Source organism: Bubalus bubalis, chromosome 4, assembly GCF_019923935.1.
Source record: "Bubalus bubalis isolate 160015118507 breed Murrah chromosome 4, NDDB_SH_1, whole genome shotgun sequence".
Classification (NCBI taxonomy): Eukaryota; Metazoa; Chordata; class Mammalia; order Artiodactyla; family Bovidae; genus Bubalus; species Bubalus bubalis.
Genome location: NC_059160.1, coordinates 88861685 through 88883498, shown reverse-complemented (window position 1 = coordinate 88883498; position 21814 = coordinate 88861685). Strand labels below are relative to the sequence as shown.

General features: G+C 38.5%; 1 protein-coding gene and 1 long non-coding RNA gene across 2 annotated transcripts; one reads left to right on the top strand and one right to left on the bottom strand.

Annotated features, from left to right (window-relative positions):
* Positions 1-7733: 7733 nt before the first annotated feature.
* Positions 7734-20632, top strand: LOC123333294. The gene is made up of 3 exons (XR_006550583.2): positions 7734-7994; positions 15303-15413; positions 20259-20632. It is a non-coding gene; the product is annotated as an uncharacterized LOC123333294 (long non-coding RNA).
* LOC102415855 (olfactory receptor 8S1-like) lies at positions 8752-9820 on the bottom strand. The gene has a single exon (XM_006049131.4). The coding sequence runs from the start codon at positions 9818-9820 to the stop codon at positions 8864-8866; it is 957 nt and encodes a 318-aa protein (XP_006049193.4). The 3' UTR covers positions 8752-8863.
* Positions 20633-21814: the final 1182 nt, after the last annotated feature.

The following is a 21814-nucleotide window of genomic DNA, read 5'->3' as shown; positions in this document are numbered from 1 at the left end:
AGGAGGAGTAGGGATATAAAAAACAAGGGTACTCAATCTATTTTCCTGACAAAGCATTTGTCCTCCATGATAAAGCACAATCAAAAAGAAGTTGACCAGTGGTTCAGTTCAGTTCAGTTCAGTCGCTCAGTCGTGTCCAACTCTTTGTGACCCTATGAATTGCAGCATGCCAGGCCTCTCTGTCCATCAACAACTCCTGGAGTTCACTCAGACTCACGTCCATCGAGTCAGTGATGCCATCCAGCCATCTCATCCTCTGTTGGCCCCTTCTCCTCCTGCCCCTAATCCCTCACAGCATCAGAGTTTTTCCAATGAGTCAACTCTTCGCATGAGGTGGCCAAAGTACTGGAGTTTCAGCTTTAGCATCATTCCTTCCAAAGAAATCCCAGGGCTGATCTCCTTCAGAATGGACTGGTTGGATCTCCTTGCAGTCCAAGGGACTCTCAAGAGTCTTCTCCAATACCACAGTTCAAAAGCATCAATTCTTCGGCGCTCAGCCTTCTTCATAGTCCAACTCTCACATCCATAAATGACCACAGGAAAAACCATAACCTTGACTAGACGGACCTTTGTTGGCAAAGTAATGTCTCTGCTTCTGAACATGCTATCTAGGTTGGTCATAACTTTCCTTCCAAGGAGTAAGCGTCTTTTAATTTCATGGCTGCAGTCACCATCCTCAGTGATTTTGGAGCCCAGAAAAATAAAGTCTGACACTGTTTCCACTGTTTCCCCATCTAGTTCCCATGAAGTGATGGAACTGGATGCCATGATTATCGTTTTCTGAATGTTGAGCTTTAAGCAAACTTTTTCACTCTCCACCTTCACTTTCATCAGGAGGCTTTTTAGTTCTTCTTCACTTTCTGCTATAAGGGTGGTGTCATCTGCATATCTGAGGTTATTGATATTTCTCCCAGCAATCTTGATTCCAGCTTGTGCTTCTTCCAGTCCAGCGTTTCTCATGATGTACTCTGCATAGAAGTTAAATAAGCAGGGTGACAATATACAGCCTTGACGTACTCCTTCTCCTATTTGGAAGCAGTCTGTTGTTCCATGTCCAGTTCTAACTGTTGCTTCCTGACCTGCATACAAATTTCTCAAGAGGCAGGTCAGGTGGTCTGGTATTCCCATCTCTTTCAGAATTTTCCACAGTTTATTGTGATCCACACAGTCAAAGGCTTTGGCATAGTCAATAAAGCAGAAATAGATGTTTTTCTGGAACTCTCTTGCTTTTTCCATGATCCAGCAGATGTTGGTAATTTGATCTCTGGTTCCTCTGCCTTTTCTAAATCCAGCTTGAACATCAGGAAGTTCACGGTTCACATATTGCTGAAACCTGGCTTGGAGAATTTTGAGCATTACTTTACTAGCATGTGAGATGAGTGCAATTGTGTGGTAGTTTGAGCATTCTTTGGCATTGCCTTTCTTTGGGACTGGAATGAAAACTGACCTTTTCCAGTCCTGTGGCCACTGCTGAGTTTTCCAAATTTGCTGGCATATTGAGTGCAGCACTTTCACAGCATCGTCTTTCAGGATTTGAAATAGCTCAACTGGAATTCCATCACCTCCTCTAGCTTTGTTCGTAGTGATGCTTTCTAAGGCCCACTTGATTTCACATTCCAGGACGTCTGGCTCTAGGTCAGTGATCACACCATCGTGATTATCTGGGTCGTGAAGATCTTTTTTGTACAGTTCTTCTGTGTATTCTTGCCATCTCTTCTTAATATCTTCTGCTTCTGTTAGGTCCATACCATTTCTGTCCTTTATCGAGCCCATCTTTGCATGAAATTTTCCCTTGGTATCTCTAATTTTCTTGAAGAGATCTCTAGTCTTTCCCATTCTGTTGTTTTCCTCTATTTCTTTGCACTGATTGCCAAAGAAGGCTTTCTTATCTCTTCTTGCTATTCTTTGGAACTCTGCATTCAGATGTTTATATCTTTCCTTTTTTCCTTTGCTTTTCACTTCTCTTCTTTTCACAGCTATTTGTAAGGCCTCCCCAGACAGCCATTTTGCTTTTTTGCATTTCTTTTCCATGGGGATGGTCTTGATCCCTGTCTCCTGTACAATGTCATGAACCTCATTCCATAGTTCATCAGGCACTCTATCTATCAGATCTAGGCCCTTAAATCTATTTCTCACTTCCACTGTATAATCATAAGGGATTTGATTTAGGTCATACCTGAATGGTCTAGTGGTTTTCCCTACTTGGGTATACTGAAAACATAGAGCACACTAGAGATCTCCCCAAGAAAATTAGAGATATCAAGGGAACACTTCATGTAAAGATGGGCATAATAAAGGACAGAAATGGTATGCACCCAACAGAAGCAGAAGATATTAAGAAGAGGTGGCAAGAATACACAGACGAACTGTACAAAAAAGATCTTCATGACCCAGATAATCACGATGGTGTGATCACTCACCTAGAGTCAGACATCCTGGAATGCAAAATCAAGTGGGCCTTAGGAAGCATCACTACGAACAAAGCTAGAGGAGGTGATGGAATTCCAGTTGAGCTATTTCAAATCCTGAAAGACGATGCTGTGAAAGTGCTGCACTCAATATGCCAGCAAATTTGGAAAACTCAGCAGTGGCCACAGGACTGGAAAAGGTCAGTTTTCATTCCAATCCCAAACAAAGACAATGCCAAAGAATGCTCAAACTACCGCACAATTGCACTCATCTCACATGCTAGTAAAGTAATGCTCAAAATTCTCCAAGCCAGGCTTCAGCAGTATGTGAACCGTGAACTTTCGGATGTTCAAGCTGGATTTAGAAAAGGCAGAGGAACCAGAGATCAAATTGCCAACACTCTTTGTATCATCGAAAAATCAAGAGAGTTCCAGAAAAGCATCTACTTCTGCTTGATTGACTATGCCATAGCTTTGACTGTGTGGATCACAACAAACTGTGAAAAATTCTTCAAGAGATGGGAATACCAGACTATCTGACCTGCCTCCTGAGAAATCTGTATGCAGGTCAGGAAGCAACAGTTAGAACTGGACATGGAACAACAGACTGTTTCCAAATCAGGAAAGGAGTACATCAAGGCTGTATATTGTCACCCTGCTTATTTAACTTATATGCAGAGTACATAATGAGAAAAGGTGGGCCGGATGAAGCACAAGCTGGAATCAAGATTGCTGGGAGAAATGTCAGTAACCTCCAGTATCAGTTTTATGCAGATGACACCACCCTTATGGCAGAAAGTGAAGAAACACTAAAGAGCCTCTTGATGAAAGTGAAAGAGAAGAGAGAAAAGGCTGGCTTAAAACTCAACATTCAGAAAACTAACATCATGGCATCTGGTCCCATCATTTCATGGCAAATAGATGGGGAAACAGTGGAAACAGTGAGAGACTTTATTTTTTTGGGGCTCCAAAATCACTGCAGATGGTGATTGCAGCCATGAAATTAAAATATGCTTGCTGCTTGAAAGAAAAGTTATGACCAACCTAGACAGCATATTAAAAAGCAGAGGCATTACTTTGCCAGCAAAGGTCCATCTAGTCAAAGCTATGGTGTTTCCAGTCGTCATATATGGAGGTGAGAGTTGGATTATAAAGAAAGCTGAGCGCCGAAGAATTGATGCTTTTGAACACTGGTGTTGGAGAAAACTCTTGTGAGTCCCTTGGACTGCAAGGAGATCCAACCAGTCAATCCTAAAGGATATCGGTCCTGAATATTCATTGGAAAGACTGATGCTGAAGCTGAAACTCCAATACTTTGGCCATCTGATGTGAAGAACTGACTCATTTGAAAAGACCCTTATGCTGGGAAAGATTGAAGATGGGAGGTGAAGGGGACGACAGAGGATGAGATGGTTGAATGGCATTCCCAACTCAATGGACATGAGTTTGAGTGAACTCTGGGAGTTGGTGATGGACAGGGTGGCCTGGCGTGCTGGAGTCCATGAGGTCACAAAGAGTCGGACACGACTAAGCGACTGAACTGAACTGAAGTGATTTTAGATATTCATTTCATATTTAGCAATACTGTTTTTTAAATGTTGTATAATTTGTAACCTACAAAGGTTAATTACAAACTCTCTAACCCAGATTTAAATGTTAGTGCATAATGAAAAAGGAAATCATGTGTGCAAGATATAGAAGATATCTATAGATTCAAATATAAGATGTGTTACCTTCAAGTGACACTACTGTAATATTGTGTGGCTCATATTCATTTTGTAAGTAATCCCATTCTTGCCTTTAACTAAAGTGATTTCAACACTTGCCTTTAAAAACTCGAGATGCTTGTCAGAGAAATCTCAGTAAAATGAAAAGCAGATAATGGTTCTTACCTTTTAGTTACAGAAAAGCAAATACTATTCTATGTGAAATGTGTCATTGTAAGGCTGCAGAACTTGAGACACGGCTGCTCTGATGTATGAATGTAACCTTTAATCTCCAAAAGGCAATAATTTCAATAGACTGTCTTATTTCATGGTATGTTGCCTTGGAAATAAAATTTAGAGTGACATTCTGCTTCTGAAAGTTAAGAGGTTTTGATATTCATTCCTTAAGGCAGAATAGGATAATTGGAATCCCTTTCTTCTGTCACTTGCTGTAGTTGAGAACAAAATTCATGAGTATGCTGGATTTACTACTCAAGGAGTTTTAGTCTTGTCTTAATTAAATTGAGCAGTATCAAGAACCCTAACCGTGTTAATAACCTTGGACCCAATTATTTGGACTCTGAGAAATAAGAGAGAGAAATAAGCATGAGTGAAAAGTTCATGCTCAAAATTGGTTAATGCAGTATTTTTTACCACAGCAAAACTCTGCCCTTGATACAATTTGCAGCAACATGAGAAATAAAGAAGTTGGTATTGTGGTAAAAGGCTGAAAATATGTCTAATATAGTGGAATTTTTACATTAGACTTGGGGGGTATACTTAATGATACGCGTGTGCATGCTCAGTCATGTCTGAGTGTTTTGCAACGCTATCGACTGTAGCCTGTCAGTCTCCTCTGTCCATGGAATTTTCCAGGCAAGAATACTGGAGTGGGTTGCCATTTCCTATTCCAGGAGATCTTCCTGACCCAGGGATCAAATCCATGTCTCCTGCATTGGCAGGTGGATTCTTTACCACTGCACCACCTGGAAAGCCCATACTTAATGACACTGGATAATAATTGAAAGTTAGGTTTTTGAAAATTGAAAGTAATGGGAAATGTTTATGATATCATTCCTGGTATAATGATAGTGTTAATAATAAATATATCAAAGAATGCCTACAAAAACATTTTTCTGTAGAACACATTTAGAAGGATAGAAATAAAATTATTTCTGTGTTACAGTTTTAGTTAGGTAGTTGATCTATTTTAATATTTTATTATTTAAATATTTACACAGAAAATGTCAATTAGTGTTAATTCAGTTCAATTCAGTTCAGTCGCTCAGTCGTGTCTGACTCTTTGTGACCCAATGAATCGCAGCACGCCAGGCCTCCCTGTCCATCACCAACTCCTGGAGTTCACTCAAACTCATGTCCATCGAGTCAGTGATGCCATCCAGTCAAATCATCCTCTGTTGTCCCCTTCTCCTCCTGCTCCCAATCCCTCCCAGCTAGTGTTAATTAATAAAATGTAATTCAATAATCATTTATAATTTGAGTAAAAAATAAAGTGCATCAAATTTTAAATGCTTTAAAACATCCATGACATATTTTTATTCTTACTTTAAATTAGTGGGAAAAATTTAGCGAAGATATAGCAACAAATATTGAGTAGGCATTTTGTTTCATATAAAGTGAAATGTTAAAAATAGCAAAACATAAGGATCTTCAAAAAGATTTAGTGAATCACAAATGAATATTACTTGTTTGATGAAACTTGTTAAAATATGCCAATACAAGTAAGATAAATTGGCCAAAGTCCCCCCAAAGAAGCAAAACAGGGACATAGATTGAAAGTGAAACAAAATGTTAAAGTGGGCTGAAACATAATTACTTTGTGTGAAAATCTAAAGTCTGTAGAAAAAGTGTTTTGCAAGAATAATTGATAACTGGCAAAAGGGCTTTTAGGCAACGATCTTTTAGGTGAAAAGTCGAAGGACTTCTGCAGAATTTGTTACTGGGTCTGAGCTCGCACTCCTTGCCACATGACCGGCCAATAAATTGAGAGATGAATTGCTGAGACAAGGAATAACACCTTTATTTGGAAGGCCAGCAGACCAAGAAGATGGTGGGCTTGTGTCCCAAAGAACCATCTTCCCTGAGTTATTAAAAGAATTCAGGCTTCATTTATACCACAAAGTCAGGGAGTCAAGTCAAATATTTCCTTGTTCCAGTCAGCTTCCTGAGTGGATGTGTTAATTTCTTCTTCCCTGCAGTCATTCACAGGTGGGTCTGGTCAGGATATTTCCTGTGAGCTAAACAAAGGTATTTTAGCTTAATGCTCATCATTACTTGGGAGGCAGGGTTCCTAGTGATGGATCATTATGTATAATTAAGCTTATAGGCAACATCCCTTTAATGATTAACTTGTAATGGAATACAAAGTTTCTTCTGTGTTACAAAGGTAAATTGAGGGTCCTGGGTGGGCACAGAGACACAAAGTGGGAGACATGGAGAAAGAGAAAGACTAAAAGGATTCCTGATGCTCTTAAGCCCTCCCACCCTAATTTGAAAGAAGTTACCACAGGATTTGTGTAGGAGCATATTTCTGTATTTTGCTTCATTGTAAAGTCCAGAACAAAAGTTTTTCTTCATTATCAGTCCCAAGCATTGATGCAATGAATTTCTTAGATCCATACTTATTCTAGGACAGACAGAAGTTCTGCTTTTGACGGTTGTTTAATCATCTCCCTCTCTAGACTGATTCCTTCTCTGATGTTTTTTTAACACTATTTGCTCTTATTGAACCATTTCCCTTTCCACATCTCTCATCATTCCTTCTCTCCACATCAGTACAACTTTAATGCCTTTTGTGCTGTATTTCTGTAGTATGTTTGTATGTGTGTGTGTGTGAGCACCAAATTTCATGCCCTCATAGGTACGGACTGTGTTTGTCTCCCTTACTGTACTTAGTACTTTGGGAACTTATGCAAAGGAAGTCTACTTTGGGGATGGTGATCAAAATGATACAGGTGGTGGTCTTTTGTGGTAATACTCCTCAATAGTCCATGAAAACAATCAGAGTGGTGGAGATGCACCATTTAAATGGCTGCAACATGTCTCCTTGTGAAGTTGGGTAGGTAGTCAGTTGTCTAGGGTGTGTACTTGGGAGCAAAATAACTAGTAGTAGGACATGTATATCAAAATCATTATTGGCATAAACAAATTATTCTCCATACTTATTGTGCTGACATACTTATTGCCCAATCTCCTTATCATATGTTCTCAGACTTTAACATTTTTGCCAGTCTGATAAATATGAAGTGGCATTTTATTTCACATTTTTCCATTTCCTTCTGAAGTTGGCCATCTATGTTTATATTACTGGCTTATAATATTTGCATTTCTCCTTCAGTGAATTGTCCTTATATATATTTAAATATATCTTTTTCCAATTCAAAAAAAGAGAAGTATCATATTTATAAATGTAGTAGTGTGAAAGGAAGAATTCTAAAGATAGCCCCTCAAAGTTCTCATTCTCTGGTTATCAAACACTAATTTAGAAACTGCTGTAAAGGGATTTTGTAGATGTAATTTAAGTCCCAGATTAGTTGATCTTAAAATATGAGAAAACTAAAATACAAGATTATACAGGTGGTCCCAATCTCATCCCAGGAGCCCCTTTGAAGCAGAGTATTATTTCCAGGCGTAGAAGAGAGGCAAGGAGAGCGGTTCATCACATAAGTACTCCATATATGCTGGCTGTTTTGAAAATGGGGATTGCCACGTAAGAAGTGAAGAGACTTCTGAAATTGAAAGCAATCCTCATCCCACAGGCAGCGAGGATTTGGTGACCTTAAACCTACAGTTTCAAGGAACTGAACTCTGCTAAGTACCTGAATGAACTTGGAAGCATATTCTTCCCTGGAGCTTCTAGGTAAGAGCCCAGCCCAGCCAACACCTTGATTTCAGCCTTGTAAGAAGATAAACAGAGAACCCAGTGGAATCCATTGACATTTTTGACCTAGAGAACTGTACGGTATTAATGGGTGTTATTTTAATTTGATAAATTTTTGATAATTTATTATGGCTGCAGTAGAGAACAAGTATACCTTCCCTGGTGGCTCAGTGGTAAAGAATCTTGCCTGCAGTTCAGATGACACAGGAGACTGGGGTTTGAAACTTGGGTCTGGAAGATGCTTTGGAGGAGGAAATGGCAACCCACCCCAGTATTCTTGCCTGGACAGAGGAACCTGGCGGGCTATACTCCATAGGGTTGCAGAGAATGGGACATGACTGAATGAGCATGCACCGAGCATACCTGGCAAATTGCAACTCCCATCTGTTGATCATATTTATCTACTTATGCCTGTCTCTGGAGGCACTACCTCATAATGGGCTTGTGCTCCACCCCATAAAGCCCAAGTCTATGTTTTTCCTTTTTCAGAGGTTCAGGATTTTTTATTCCTAGGAAAAAACTTCCCCCCAGACACATCAATTCAAACACAAGGTTGAGAACAAAAAATATTTCAGGGTTTATCCTAATTTGAATGATTTTCAAAAATGTGACTCATAAAGAGACTTGTCATTAACTAAATCTAGGAAAAAGGTTTTTCTCAGACATATGTTCTGTCTTTGAGTAGGATTGATTCTGAGCCATGGCAAGGAAAATAACTCCTACACTTTACCTTGATAATTTTAAGAAGGGAGAATCAGCAATGCACAGTGCTACGTGTGACAATAGGAAAATCAGGAACTTCTTAATGTCAATCTTTAGATTTCTTGCAGTTCTCTTCTGCATTCCCTTCATGGTCTATCTCTTCCATGCTGTCTGAGACACTGTAAATATTTTAGAATCGTTCTTCTCAGAGCTGCTTTCACCTCTTTGTTCTTCAAGCTGTAGATGAGAGGATTCACCAGGGGAGTGATTACACTGTACTGTATGGAAAGGATCAATTCCAGAGGCGAACCTGAGGTTGGCATGAGATAACGAAGAATGGCTGAGCCATAGAACAGGATCACTGCAGTGAGGTGGGAGGAGCAGGTGGAGAAGGCCTTGCTTCTGCCTGTGGTGGAGCTAATGCTCAGGATGGTGGAGACAATGCGGGTGTAAGAGAAGAAGATCAGGAGGCAGGTCCCAATGGCATGCAGGAGGGCAGAGGAGAGCAGCATTGCAGCATTGGTGGAGACATCAGAGCAGGAGAGGGGGAAGAGGGAAGGCAACTCACAGGAGTAGTGGTGGATGGTTTGAACCTCGCAGAAGTCCAAATCCAAAGCCAGGAGAATGTTGATGAGTGCATCCAGAAAGGCCACGACCCAGGAGCCCCACACCAACCTCACACACAGCTGTTTCCTCATCACCTGTCTGTAGAGCAGAGGGTGGCAGATGGCAGCATAGCGGTCATAGGCCATCACTGAGAGCAGGCAAGCCTCAATCCCGGTGGTGGCAAACACAAAGAAGACCTGAGCCATGCATCCCTCTACTGAGATGACTTTCCTCTGAGACAGGAGGTTCTCAAGCATCTTGGGTACAGTGACTGAAGAATAGAAGAGGTCTTGGAAGGAGAGATGGCTCAAGAAGAAGTACATGGGTGTATGGAGGGTAGAATCTGTATGGGTCACAAGTATTATCAGCAGGTTCCCCAGAAGAGTCAGAAGGTAAATCATCAGGAACAGGACAAAGAGCAGAGCCTGGATGTGGGTGTCGGTAGATAGCCCGAGGAGGATGAACTCCTTAATGCTGCTGTGATTCCCTGTGGCCATTTATGGTCACTGTTCTTTAGAGAAAAATTAGGAAGAGGACTGAAATTTCTTCTTTCTACAGCAGTTTCCAGAAGGCATTGTTCTGTTCTCTTTCCTTACAGAGTCGATCCTTGAACAACATGGGTATGAATCATGGCAGTCCACTTATATTTTTAAATAAATATAGTACTTACGTTTTCATTTTACAGATCTTTAACTAAGTATGAAGAAAAGATTTATGTTAGATTAGAGATCACAATATGTGGAATCAAAAGAGCTAGTCTTGAGTTCTAATTTAACTGTTTTAGCTTCCTGCCATTGTATGCCATTTATCAATGTCATTTTTTTAAATTATGAAAATATGATAACACGTTTACAGGAGACTTGGAAAATACTGAACAAAGTTACATATAGTTTCACTATATATTACAATTTTTTAAAAAATAGCTAAGATTTTTAGTTGGAGTTTCAATATCAAACTCTCAAAACCTAATAGAATGAATATACAGAGAAGTAGAAGGACATAGTAGACCTGAAAAGCACTGTGAACCAATTCAATATAATTAAGATTTATACAGTTTTCCCCAACCAGGGGATCAAACCCAGGTCTCCTGAATTGTAGGCATATTCTTTACTGTCTGAGCCACCAGGGATGCCCATAATTTTCACACAACAGTAGGATACAAATTCTATTCAAGTTCTCATAGACTACAAACTAGGAGACACTGGAACATATCCAGGGACAAAACTTTAGGTGCAAAAATTTGATGATCTAAAGGTGTTGGAATCATACAGAGTCTATTCTCTTATCACTGTAGAATTAGGTTAGAGATGAATATCAAAAGATATTTAAAAATAATGCACTTATTTTCAAGTGCAATGTGACATTTACCAAGAGATATCTTTGACCTAGCTCAATGTCATTGATTTTTGAGGCAGAGTTCACAGCACTCAGGTTTTCAACTTGTGGGAAGGTGTGAGGGTGGTTGCTGCCCCTAACTCCTATGATGTTCAAGAGGCAATTATATATTCCTTCCTCTTTGGTCTGATCTTCATTTTCAGAGCCCTCATATCTGCCTTCAGTGGTTCTATGGAGTTGTTTTCCCTGGCTTTCTGCTGGGCCATCTGTGAGCTCTGAACCTGCCCCACAAGATTTTTCCCAATAGGATGAAATGTGAGGATATCATCCACTCTACAGGCCTACCAGAGAACTGCCTTTATGACTATATTATGCCATCTTCTTCGTCTGAGCCCTTGTATTCCACAGCTTTCCTCATCATCTTTTAGGGATTCCAACAAACATCCAGGAGAGGTGCAGATCTCTAGTCACCTTTATTATCTGGTCTTTACTGCCCATTTAAAACGGATTCATTAACTGATTAATGGTATTAATAGCATGTTGTGTTTGGGTAGAAGTTTATCTTATACAAATGACTTTCACATGTTTTCTACTGTGGGGTGTGTGTTTGTGTGTATGTATTACGTTGGTGTGTGTATGATGAATAGTGAGAGAAGAGATTGAACTCATTTCACAGGTGAGAAAATTTAAGCCCCAATATTATCTAACTTGTCTAGATCCCCACACCGATTAGTTCTTTCAACAGCAAGGATTTAAATCTGCTTCACTTGGTTGTTAAGCAAAGGCTTTTCTTCTATACCACTTACTTAGAGAACAGGCCAAACTCTTTAGTTGCATTTCAAAGCATTAATGACCTACGGATTCTCTTGATGCCCCACTGCTGAGGTCAGATAGCTTTGCTTGTTTCTGATCACCCTGTGAACCTTCCTTTTTTTCTCTGACTTGGTTCAAGCTCATATATTTTGTGGTGCACTAGTTCCATGAGTTCTTCTTCAATCAGTTCCTGCTCATTTCTCACTTAAACCTCTGTGGAAATAATTATTAACCCCAGTGTTTCAAATGAGGAAAATAAAGATAAATAAGCAAATTCAAGATTCTAATTTACCTCTTTCTAGTCCAGGGACTTAAAACCTTGTCTGTTTCCCTTTGATATATAACAATTCATCAACACACTGTAAGTTTTTCCATCGTCTGTATTAAAATCTTCATCACTGAGTGATACGTGTGTCATTTTTGTCTCTACATTGAGAGTGCAGTTTCTACAATGACAGGGCAGGAATTGGGCTGTTAGTTTCTATGCCTATCGTCACACACACACACAGATCAAAATGTAATGAGCCTGCAATCAATTATTGTTAAATAAAGACAAAAATTAAGAAAACTGGACAGATTATGTAGCAAAAACTCTTGGTGATTATTTCCAAGCCCAGATGTTCAAGTTGTAGTTCAAAGAACTAATCAGTGTGGGGAATCTAGACAAGTTAGATAATATTGGGGCTTAAATTTTCTCACCTGTGAAATGAGTTAAGGGTGTTAAGGGAGCCTGAAATTAGAAGAGAAAGGGAGGAGGTAGATTGCTCATCTCCTTTTGCTATAATAGACTGACAGAGAGCTTAGCTCTTTCTGAAATCATCAACACCTACAGATCCCTGCTTCAGAGGGATCACATTATGCTTTGCTTAACATGCAACATCCATTTATCTATCCATCCATCCATCAAAAGTGAAAGTCGCTCAGTTGTGTCCGACTCTTTGCAACCCCGTGGCCTATACAGTCCATGGAATTCTCCAGGCCAGAACTGAAGTGGGTAGCCGTTCCCTTCTCCAGTGGATCTTTCCAACCCAGGAATTGAACCAGGGTCTCCTGCATTGAAGGTGGGTTCTTTACCAACTGAGCTATTAGGAAAGCCCTCCATTCATGTTATTTAATAAGTAGTTTTGAGTCTGTTCACTCTAAGGTACTGTGTTATACATGCAGTTAAAGACAAGTCTGCATGTATGTTTTTGTATTCATCCAGTCAGTCTGTGTCTTTTGCTTGGTGCATTTAATCTATTTACATTTAAGGTAATAACCAATATATACGATCCTATTACCATTTTCTTTCTTTTTCTTTTTTTGTAAATCTTGTTAAATTGCTGTATGAATGCACCTACCTGAGAGACTATTTTCCATTATTCAAGGTGATCAATCCTTCTAGCCTTTTCTCTCATCGTCAGATAGAATCCTGATATGTAGTTGTACATTCAGATTCAGTCTTTACTGGGGCTCTCATGTCTGCTTTGCTGTCTATTAGAGTAACTCTACCTCTTGAACTCTGAATCATTCCTGGGATCTCTAGCTTTGGTGTCTACCAGACAAATCTAATTTTGGTATCTTTTGTGACTTGCAATAAAAGGTATGATCCTGCTCAGAAGGTAAATTTCCCAGTCCTTGAACTTGCTATTGCATACTACCCTATCCCTGTTACTGTGCCTATCAAGGACTCATATAACTCCCAAACTCTAGGCCCTTATTTAGAATATGTATATCTGAATCACCTATGAGTTTTGTCCAGCGTGTGATCTGTTGTCCAAGGAGTTGACCCAAAATAATGACGATTCATCAATGAAGAACCTGTAAAAGTCAGTTTTATCTGAGTTTGTAAAAATACTTTCGAAAGTAAAGAACTTCTCTGGATTTTGTACAAACAAAATAATACAGTGAAAAAAAGTCATCCTTTTCAAGAATGTGAAAATTTAAGAATTTAGGAATAAGTATAAAAATTCATCATAGAAGCTGGTCCAATTCTTCCCTATTTACTTTGTAATATAGACCTGACCGTAAGGACCAAGTCCTAGCTTGAAAACACTCTAGAATCTTCAGAGAATTTTAGAGAAGTTTTGATTATGGATCCAAAACCTGAGAACTTCTATCCTAAAATGGAAGTACCACAGTTTATCAGTGAGACAGCTACATTATGTAAATTCATGACCCATCTCACTCCAGGCCCCAAGCACAAAACTCTTTACTAACCTTCTTTTAAGGAAGGACAACATCTACATGTTAATTTTTAAAGAAATGGCAAATTATTAATATCAAGATCTTCTCACTTACCTCCAAGAAGAAACACTGAATTCAATTCAGCCCAAAGTTTGAGTGAGTAGTTCCAGATCTAAAAATGGGTGTGAGTATAGGGAGGTCATGAGATAATTCCTGAGAAGGCAGAGCTAGAAAAGAGAAGCCCAAGGGATCCCCCTAAACTGTTTACCTTACCAATTTTCATTGAACACTCAAAATAAAAACAGAAATTCATCATCCCATACTCCCCCCCTCCCCCCACCAGAAACCATCTTAAGGAAAGTGAAATAAAAGTGAAAGTCTCTCAGTCGTGTCCAACTCTTTGCAACCCCATGGATATAGAGTCCATGGAATTCTCCAGTCCAGAATACTGGAGTGGGTAGCTCTTCCCTTCTCCAAGGGATCTTCCCAACTCAGGGATTGAACCCAGGTCTCCGGCATTGTGGGCAGATTCTCTACCAGTTGAGCCACCAGAGAAGCCCAAGAATACTGGAGTGGGTAGCCTATCTCTTCTCCAGGGAATCTTCCTGACCAAGAAAGGGAACCAGGGTCTCCTGTATTGCTGGCAGATTCTTTACAAGCTGAGCTACAAGACTGTATAAAGTGAAATAATAGACCTGAATTCAAGTATCATCCTAAAAAAAATCACCATCTTCCCTTTTACGAAGTTTCAGCATCAGAGATTGCTTTTAATGGAGTATATATGTGTCTAAAGTAAAATCAAGCAATTTTGGAAAGGCTAGCACATTGAGACAGTTATCAAGTATCACAACTTTAGGTCTAATGAGACCATCAGTGCTTTCTAATGTGACAAGTAGTTAAGGCTCGATAATCAGAATATGAGACAGTTCAATAGATGTCTGATAGTTGTCTTGGTATACTTATTCAGAAAATGTTGAGATACTAAATGAATTAATGAACAGTTAAGCGAGGAGAGGAAGCTGAAATGGTTTAGTTCTTATAGGAGGGTCCTGGTGACCAGAATGAATCTTATAAATAGGTCTCCTGCTGTTCTTCAATTATTTTAGCATGGATGAGAGATTAGACTGGGAATGGGTAATAATAACAGAAAAATGAATTCTGTGCACATTATAGAATTAAGGACATGGGAAAAGGAGGCATACTTTAGGGTACAAGTATTTTCTGTCAAAATTCAAGGAGTCCTCTTTCCCAGTGATTAATGTTATTCACTGAGTAAATATGGACCTTCTCATCATCTAGTCAGAGAACTTGAGGACAAAAGCCCACTAGAACATAAGAAGAAATATACAGTTTAGGGAGTTTTGAAATGCAAAGGTTTACTTTCTATTATGTGGAAAGTAAAGTGAGAAAGTGTAAAGGAACGTCTTAGAGATTCAGACAGAGAAGTTCTGTCAAAAAGATGTTAATAAACCTGTAAAGTGCCTGGAACACATTTGGGGAACACTTTCAGAAAACTCATAGAAAATATTACCACACTCCTGTGTTGTCCTGCCACAGAAGATGTTTTGTAACATTGCCATTTCCTGGTAGTGGAACTTAACTGGGGTAAGAACCAATACTTCCGTAAAAATAACTCTAGGAAAACAACAACTCTTATTTTTCCAGTTGAGAGTCACAGTGAGGACAGGAAGACAGAATATTCTAGATCTGGACAGTCCTGGAGTCTTTGTCATCAGCTTCTCCATTGGCCACAGTGAAAAGATTCTCGAGTCCTCAGTAAGTAGAATTTGGTGAGAGATCACTCTCAGATGGTCTCAGGCCCAGCTACAGGGAATCTCATTTAGTTTCCTCTGTGATTATAAATATTGTTGACCTACCTAACAGGCAAGAGAGTGAATCTCAGCTGTAAACTCTCAGAAAAGCAGGTACAGCTCAAGCAGTTAGTTTATTGGTGGACTGAGCTGTAGAATTAAGAGAAAGGTGGACCAATGCCCTTTATTCCCTAGAGTTAGAGCCTGAAGCCCAAATTATGTGAAGTAATTAGGGAAGTTGCACTTTGTAAGAACCACAGGAGATTCCCTCAGATATTGGCCTTTTGTCTTGACTTTGAAATCTTTTTGGAAATTCTTGGGTGAGAAGCCTTGTGTGTCTGGTGGTTTTTCTTTTCCTCCCTTCCTCCATCCTTCCCTCCCTCTTTCCTTTCCTTTTCAGCTTTATTGAATGATAATTTAAAAAGTTTTATATATTTAAAATATATAATGTGATTGACATATGAATGCTTTATGAAATGGTTACCACAATCAGGTTAATTGCACATCCATTACTTCACAGAGTTATCCTTTTTTGCATTTGTGTATATGTGTGGTGAAAATGTTTAAGGTCTACTCTCAGCAGTTTTCAAGTACTGACTATAGTTACCATGCTGTGTATCAGATCCCCAGAGCTAATTAATCATATAAGTGAAGGCTTGTATCTCTCATGATTTTGATTTGCATTTTCCTGATGATTAGTGATGTTGAATATCTTTTCATGTCCTGGTTGGCTATTTGAATGTCTTCTTTGGAAAGATGTCTGCTCAGGTACTTTGCTCATTTTAAGAATTGTATTATTATTATAATATATTTTGTTATTGAGCTGGATAAGCGACTTACATATTTTGAATATCAGCCATATATCAGATATATGTTTTTCAGTTATATTCTTCAGTTCTGAAGGTTTCCTTTTCTTTTTTGTTGATTGTTTCCTTTGACATGCAGAAGCTTTGAAGTTTGATGTAGTCATATTTGTTTATTTTTGTTTATATTGTTTGTGTTTTTGGAGTCATACTCAAAAATTATTGCCAAGACCAAATGAAAGAACTGAAGTCCATAATCCACTTTGAGTTGGCTTTTTTGAGTGGTGTAAGATAGGGGTCCAGTGTATTCTTTTGCATGTTGATATCTAGTTTTCCCAGCACCATTTATTGAAGAGACTGTCCTTTCCCTATTGTGTTTTCTTGGGGCCCTTGTAAAAGATTAACTGGCTCTGTATGTGTGAATTTATTTCTTGACTCTCCATTCTGTTCCATTGGTCTATGTGTCTATGTTTATGTCAATATGGTACTCTTTTGACTACTATAACTGTGTACTATAGCTGGAGATCAGGAAATCTGATGCTTTCAACTATTTTTCTTTCTCATGATTGTTTTGACTACGTAGGATCTTTTATAATTCCATATGAATTTTACCATAAGAAGTCTATTCATTTGAAAGATGCCTTTGGAATTTAGATAGAGACCAAAAGTGTAGATGTCTTTGGGTAGTATGGACATTTAACAATATTAGTTTTTTCTAATCCATGAACACGGGATGTCTGATCATTTATTTGCATCTTCCTCAAATTCTTTCATGAGTACCTTTAGTTACACACACACACAATATTCCAATTTAAGTGGAATCTATTTATCTTCTTTATCCATTTATCTATACATAGACACTTAGGTTGCTTCTGTATCTTAGCTATTATAAATAGTGCTGCAATGAACATAAGGGTGCATATATCTTTTTGAATTAGTGTTTTTGATTTCTTCAGAAAAATACCCAGAAGTGGAATTGCTGAATTATATGGTATTCTTATTTTTAACTTTGGAGGAATCTTTATACTGTTTTCCACAGTGGCTATACCAATTTATATTCCCACTAACAGTGCATGAGAGTTCCCTTTATCTCCATGTTATTGCTAGTACTTAGTATTTGCTGCTTTTGATAATAGCTGTTTTGACAGGTGTGAAGTGATATCTCATTGTGGTTTGCATGTCCCTGGTGATTAGTGATGTTGAACATGTTCTCATTTATCTGTTGGCCATCTGTATGTGTTCTTTGGAAAAATTTCCATTCAGGTCCTCAGCCCATTTTATAATGAGAGTGTTTTATTTTTTGAAGTTGGCTTGCATGAGTCCTTTGTATATTTTAGATATCAGCTCCTTATCAGGGCTATTATTTGCAAATATCTTCTCTCATTCAGGGCTTCCCTTATGGCTTAGCTGGTAAAGAATCTGCCTGCAGTGTGGGAGACCTGGGTTCGATCCCTGGGTTGGGAAGACCCCTGGAGAAGCAAAAGGCTACCTACTCCAGTATTCTGGCCTGGAGAACTCCATGGACTGTATAAGTCCATGGAGTTGCAAAGAGTTGGACACGACTGAGTGACTTTTACTTTCACTTTTCTCTCATTCAGTAGGCTGATTTTTCATTTTGTTGATGATATCGTTTGCTGTTCAAAAGCTTTTTTTAGTTTGATATAGTCTCATTTGTTTATTTTTGCTTTTAAACCTTGCCTGAGGATATGGATCAAAAAAAAAAATATTGCTTAGACTGATATCAAAGTATCTACTGCCTAACTGTCTATATTTTTTTCTGGGAGTTTTATGGTCTCGGGTCTTACATTTTAAACTCATTTTGAGTGTTTTGTGTATTATATGGAGAAATATTCGAGTTTGACTCTTTTGCATACAAGTGAGAGAGGAGAGTAAAAAAGTTGGCTTAAAGCTTAACATTCAGAAAACTAAGATCATGGCCTCTGATTCCATCACTTCATGGCAAATAGATGGGGCAACAGTGGAAACAGTGGCTGACTTTATTTTTTTGGGCTCCAAAATCACTGCAGATGGTGATTTCAGCCAGGAAATTAAAAGATGCTTACTCCTTGGAAGGAAAGTTATGACCAACCTAGACAGCATATTAAAAAGCAGAGACATTACTTTGTCAACAAAGGTCCATCTAGTCAAGGCTATGGTTTTTCCAGTGGTCATGTATGGATGTGAGAGTTGGACTATAAAGAAAGCTGAGCACCGAAGAATTGATGCTTTTGAACTGTGGTGTTGGAGAAGACTCTTGAGAGTCCCTTGGACTGCAAGGAGATCCGAATGGTCCATCCTAAAGGAGATCAGTCCTGGGTGTTCATTGGAAGGACTGATGTTGAAGCTGAAACTCCAATACTTTGGCCACCTGATGCGAAGAGCTGACTCATTTGAAAAGACCCTGATGCTGCGAAAGATTGAGGGCAGGAGGAGAAGGGGACAACAGAGGATGAGATGGTTGGATGGCATCACCGACTCAATGCACATGGGTTTGGGCGGACTCCGGGAGTTGGTGATGGACAGTGAGGCCTGGCGTGCTGCAGTTCATGGGGTCGCAAAGAGTCAGACACGACCAAGTGACTGAAATGAACTGTCCAGTTTTCTCAACACTATTTATTGAAGAGGTTTCCTTCCCCCATGTATGTTTTTGCCTCCTTTTGGTAGGTTTGCTTAGTTGGTTTAGTTGCTAAATCGTGTGCAACTCTTGTGACCCCATGAACTATAGCCTGTCAGGCTCCTTTGTCCATGGAATTTCCCAGGCAAGAATACTGGAGTGGGTTTCCATTTATCTGACCATGAGAGCACCATTTCTAGGTTATCTATTCTGTTCAAGGAAGCTTGGCATGATGCAGTGCATGGGTTCACAAAGAGTCAGACATGACTTAGTGACTGAACAACAGCAATTCTGTTCTATTGATACATGTATCTAATTTTATGCCAATACTGTTCTGTTTTGATTAATGTAGCTTTATAGTACAGGCTGAAATCAGGGAGTGTGATACATCCAGCTTTGTTTTTATTTCTCAATATATTGCTTTGATTTTGGGGTATTTTGTATCTCCATACAAATTTTAGAATTACTTGTTCTAGTTCCAGAAAAGTGCCATTGGTATTTGATAGGGATTGCACTGAATCTGTAGATTGCTTGATTATTATACTCATTTTAACAATATTAATTCTTACAGTACATGGACACATCTTTTCATTTGTGTCATCTTCAATTTATCTCATCAATATCTTATAGTTTTGAGAGTATAAGTTTTTTATGTCTCAGTGAAATTTACTCTAAGTATTGTAATCTTTTGATGGAATTGTTTTTTAATCTTTCTTTGTGATAGTTCATTTTTAGTGTGGGAAAGGCAATAGATTTTCTTTAAATTTTTTTTCTAAATTTTATACAGTGTTAAAGTTTACTTTCCATTTATAGTTATTAAAAAAATATAAGCTATATTCCTTGTGTTGTACAGTACCTCCTTGAGCCTATCTTATACTCAGTGGTTTGTGTCTCCCACCCCAACTCCTCATTGCCTCTCCCCTCCCCTGAATTGGTAACTGCAGGTTTGTTCTCTATATCTGTGAGTCTGTTTCTTTTTTGTTGTATTCACTAGTATTTTTTAGATTCCACATGTAAATGTCTGTCTGATCTATTTAGCTTAGCATAATGCCCTCCAAGTCCATCTGTGTTGCTGCAAATGGCAAAATTCCATTCTTTTTTATGGTAGAGTAGTATTCCATTGCATATATATATATATATATATATATATATATATATTACATCTTCTTTATCCATTCATCTGTTGTTGGATGTTTATGTTGCTTTCATATCTTGGCAATTATAAATAATTTTGGCTTCCGTGTCTCTCTTATATACTCCATCATTATAGGCTTTGAAAAAAGTACTTCCTTACTTTCTGTCACACAAGATGCTTCAGGTTCATATTGTAATTTCTCTGCCCCAGGCTTGGAATCAATCAGTTCTCATGGAGCTCTGTTTCCTTTTATTGTAGGGTGCTGTGTGCTTAGTCGCTCAGTCGTATCTGACTCTTGCGACCCCTTAGACCGTAGCCTGCCAGGCTCCTCTGTCCATGGATTCTCCAGGCAAGAACACTGGAGTGGGCTGCCAGTGTGGACAGGTATTAGAAACAAGCACTAAGCACTGAGTTATGCTCCTTGCTAATGTGTTGTTACTTTCAGGCCCTTTGAGTTGACAGAACAGCAACAACAAAAAAACCATTTGTGTATTAAGTGGTGTTTGCATACATATCTGCAAATATTTCTATATGTATCCAAGGAGGAGAGTATTTTTATTTTGTGCCTTCTTGGATACCAAATAAAGAGCCACAGACAACACTTTAGGATTATGGGTAACTTTGATTTTTTATCCTTTTAAAATGTTTTTATATTTTTCAGAATAAAAGTGCATTGTTTTATAATCAGAGAAACAATAATATTAAATAGTTTTATAAAACTGATAAGTTGCAAGAAAATGAAATTATCAAAATTATAGAGGAGTGATTATCATGTAGGTATGAAGTGTATAAAATTTCATGTATCATACCTGACTCTTAGTAACAGCTCAGTAAATATTAATTTGCTTATTTTTTTGCTAAGAACAAGACAATAATAATATATGAATGAGAAAAGGTATGGATTTTTTTTTTATTTTTATTTTTTTTTTCACTGTAAGAAAATTCTTAGATGTCTATTTATTTATTTATTTTTTTAAAAAATTTTATTTTATTTTTAAACTTTACAATATTGTATTAGTTTTGCCAAATATCTAAATGAATCCACCACAGGTATACCTGTGTTCCCCATCCTGAACCCTCCTCCCTCCTCCCTCCCCACACCATCCCTCTGGGTCATCTCAGTGCACCAGCCCCAAGCATCCAGTATCGTATATCGAACCTGGACTGGCGACTCATTTCATACATGATATTATACATGTTTCAATGCCATTCTCCCGAATCCCCCCACCCTCTCCCTCTCCCACAGAGTCCATAAGACTGATCTATACATCAGTGTCTCTTTTGTTGTCTCGTACACAGGGTTATTGTTACCATCTTTCTAAATTCCATATATATGCGTTAGTATACTGTATTGGTGTTTTTATTTCTGGCTTTTAAAAACCTATCATCTGTTTCCCTGATAGATGCCCAAACAGCGAAAGCAACTACATGTTTCTAGTGGCTTTACCTCTCTTTACATTCTCATCTTTTCTTACCCTTCACTTATCTGGGAGGTAGACGTATGTAGGGGAGATTCCCTGTTTTAGGTTATCTCTGATTTATCAAGATGAATCATCCAACAACAGGAAAGAATGGTGGCTACTTACTGAGTTGGGGAGGTGAATGGGTATTGAAACATGGGGTAGGCTTTTAGATTTCTTGAGGTAAGAATACGAACATAGCTTTAGAAGACACCACAGGAAGTGGAGGTCTGACCCTTGTATGCATCCTATACTTTTGAAGAAACTTTCCTCGTGACTTCAGTAGGTTGTATGTAATGTACTGAGACTGGAGGGGAGTATGAAGAATCTCTGTGAAGAAGTCTATTGTCAGTC

Excerpts from the sequence above, each read along its gene's own strand:
- LOC102415855 (XM_006049131.4), bottom strand. The coding sequence starts at position 9,820 with ATGGCCACAGGGAATCACAGCAGCATTAAGGAGTTCATCCTCCTCGGG.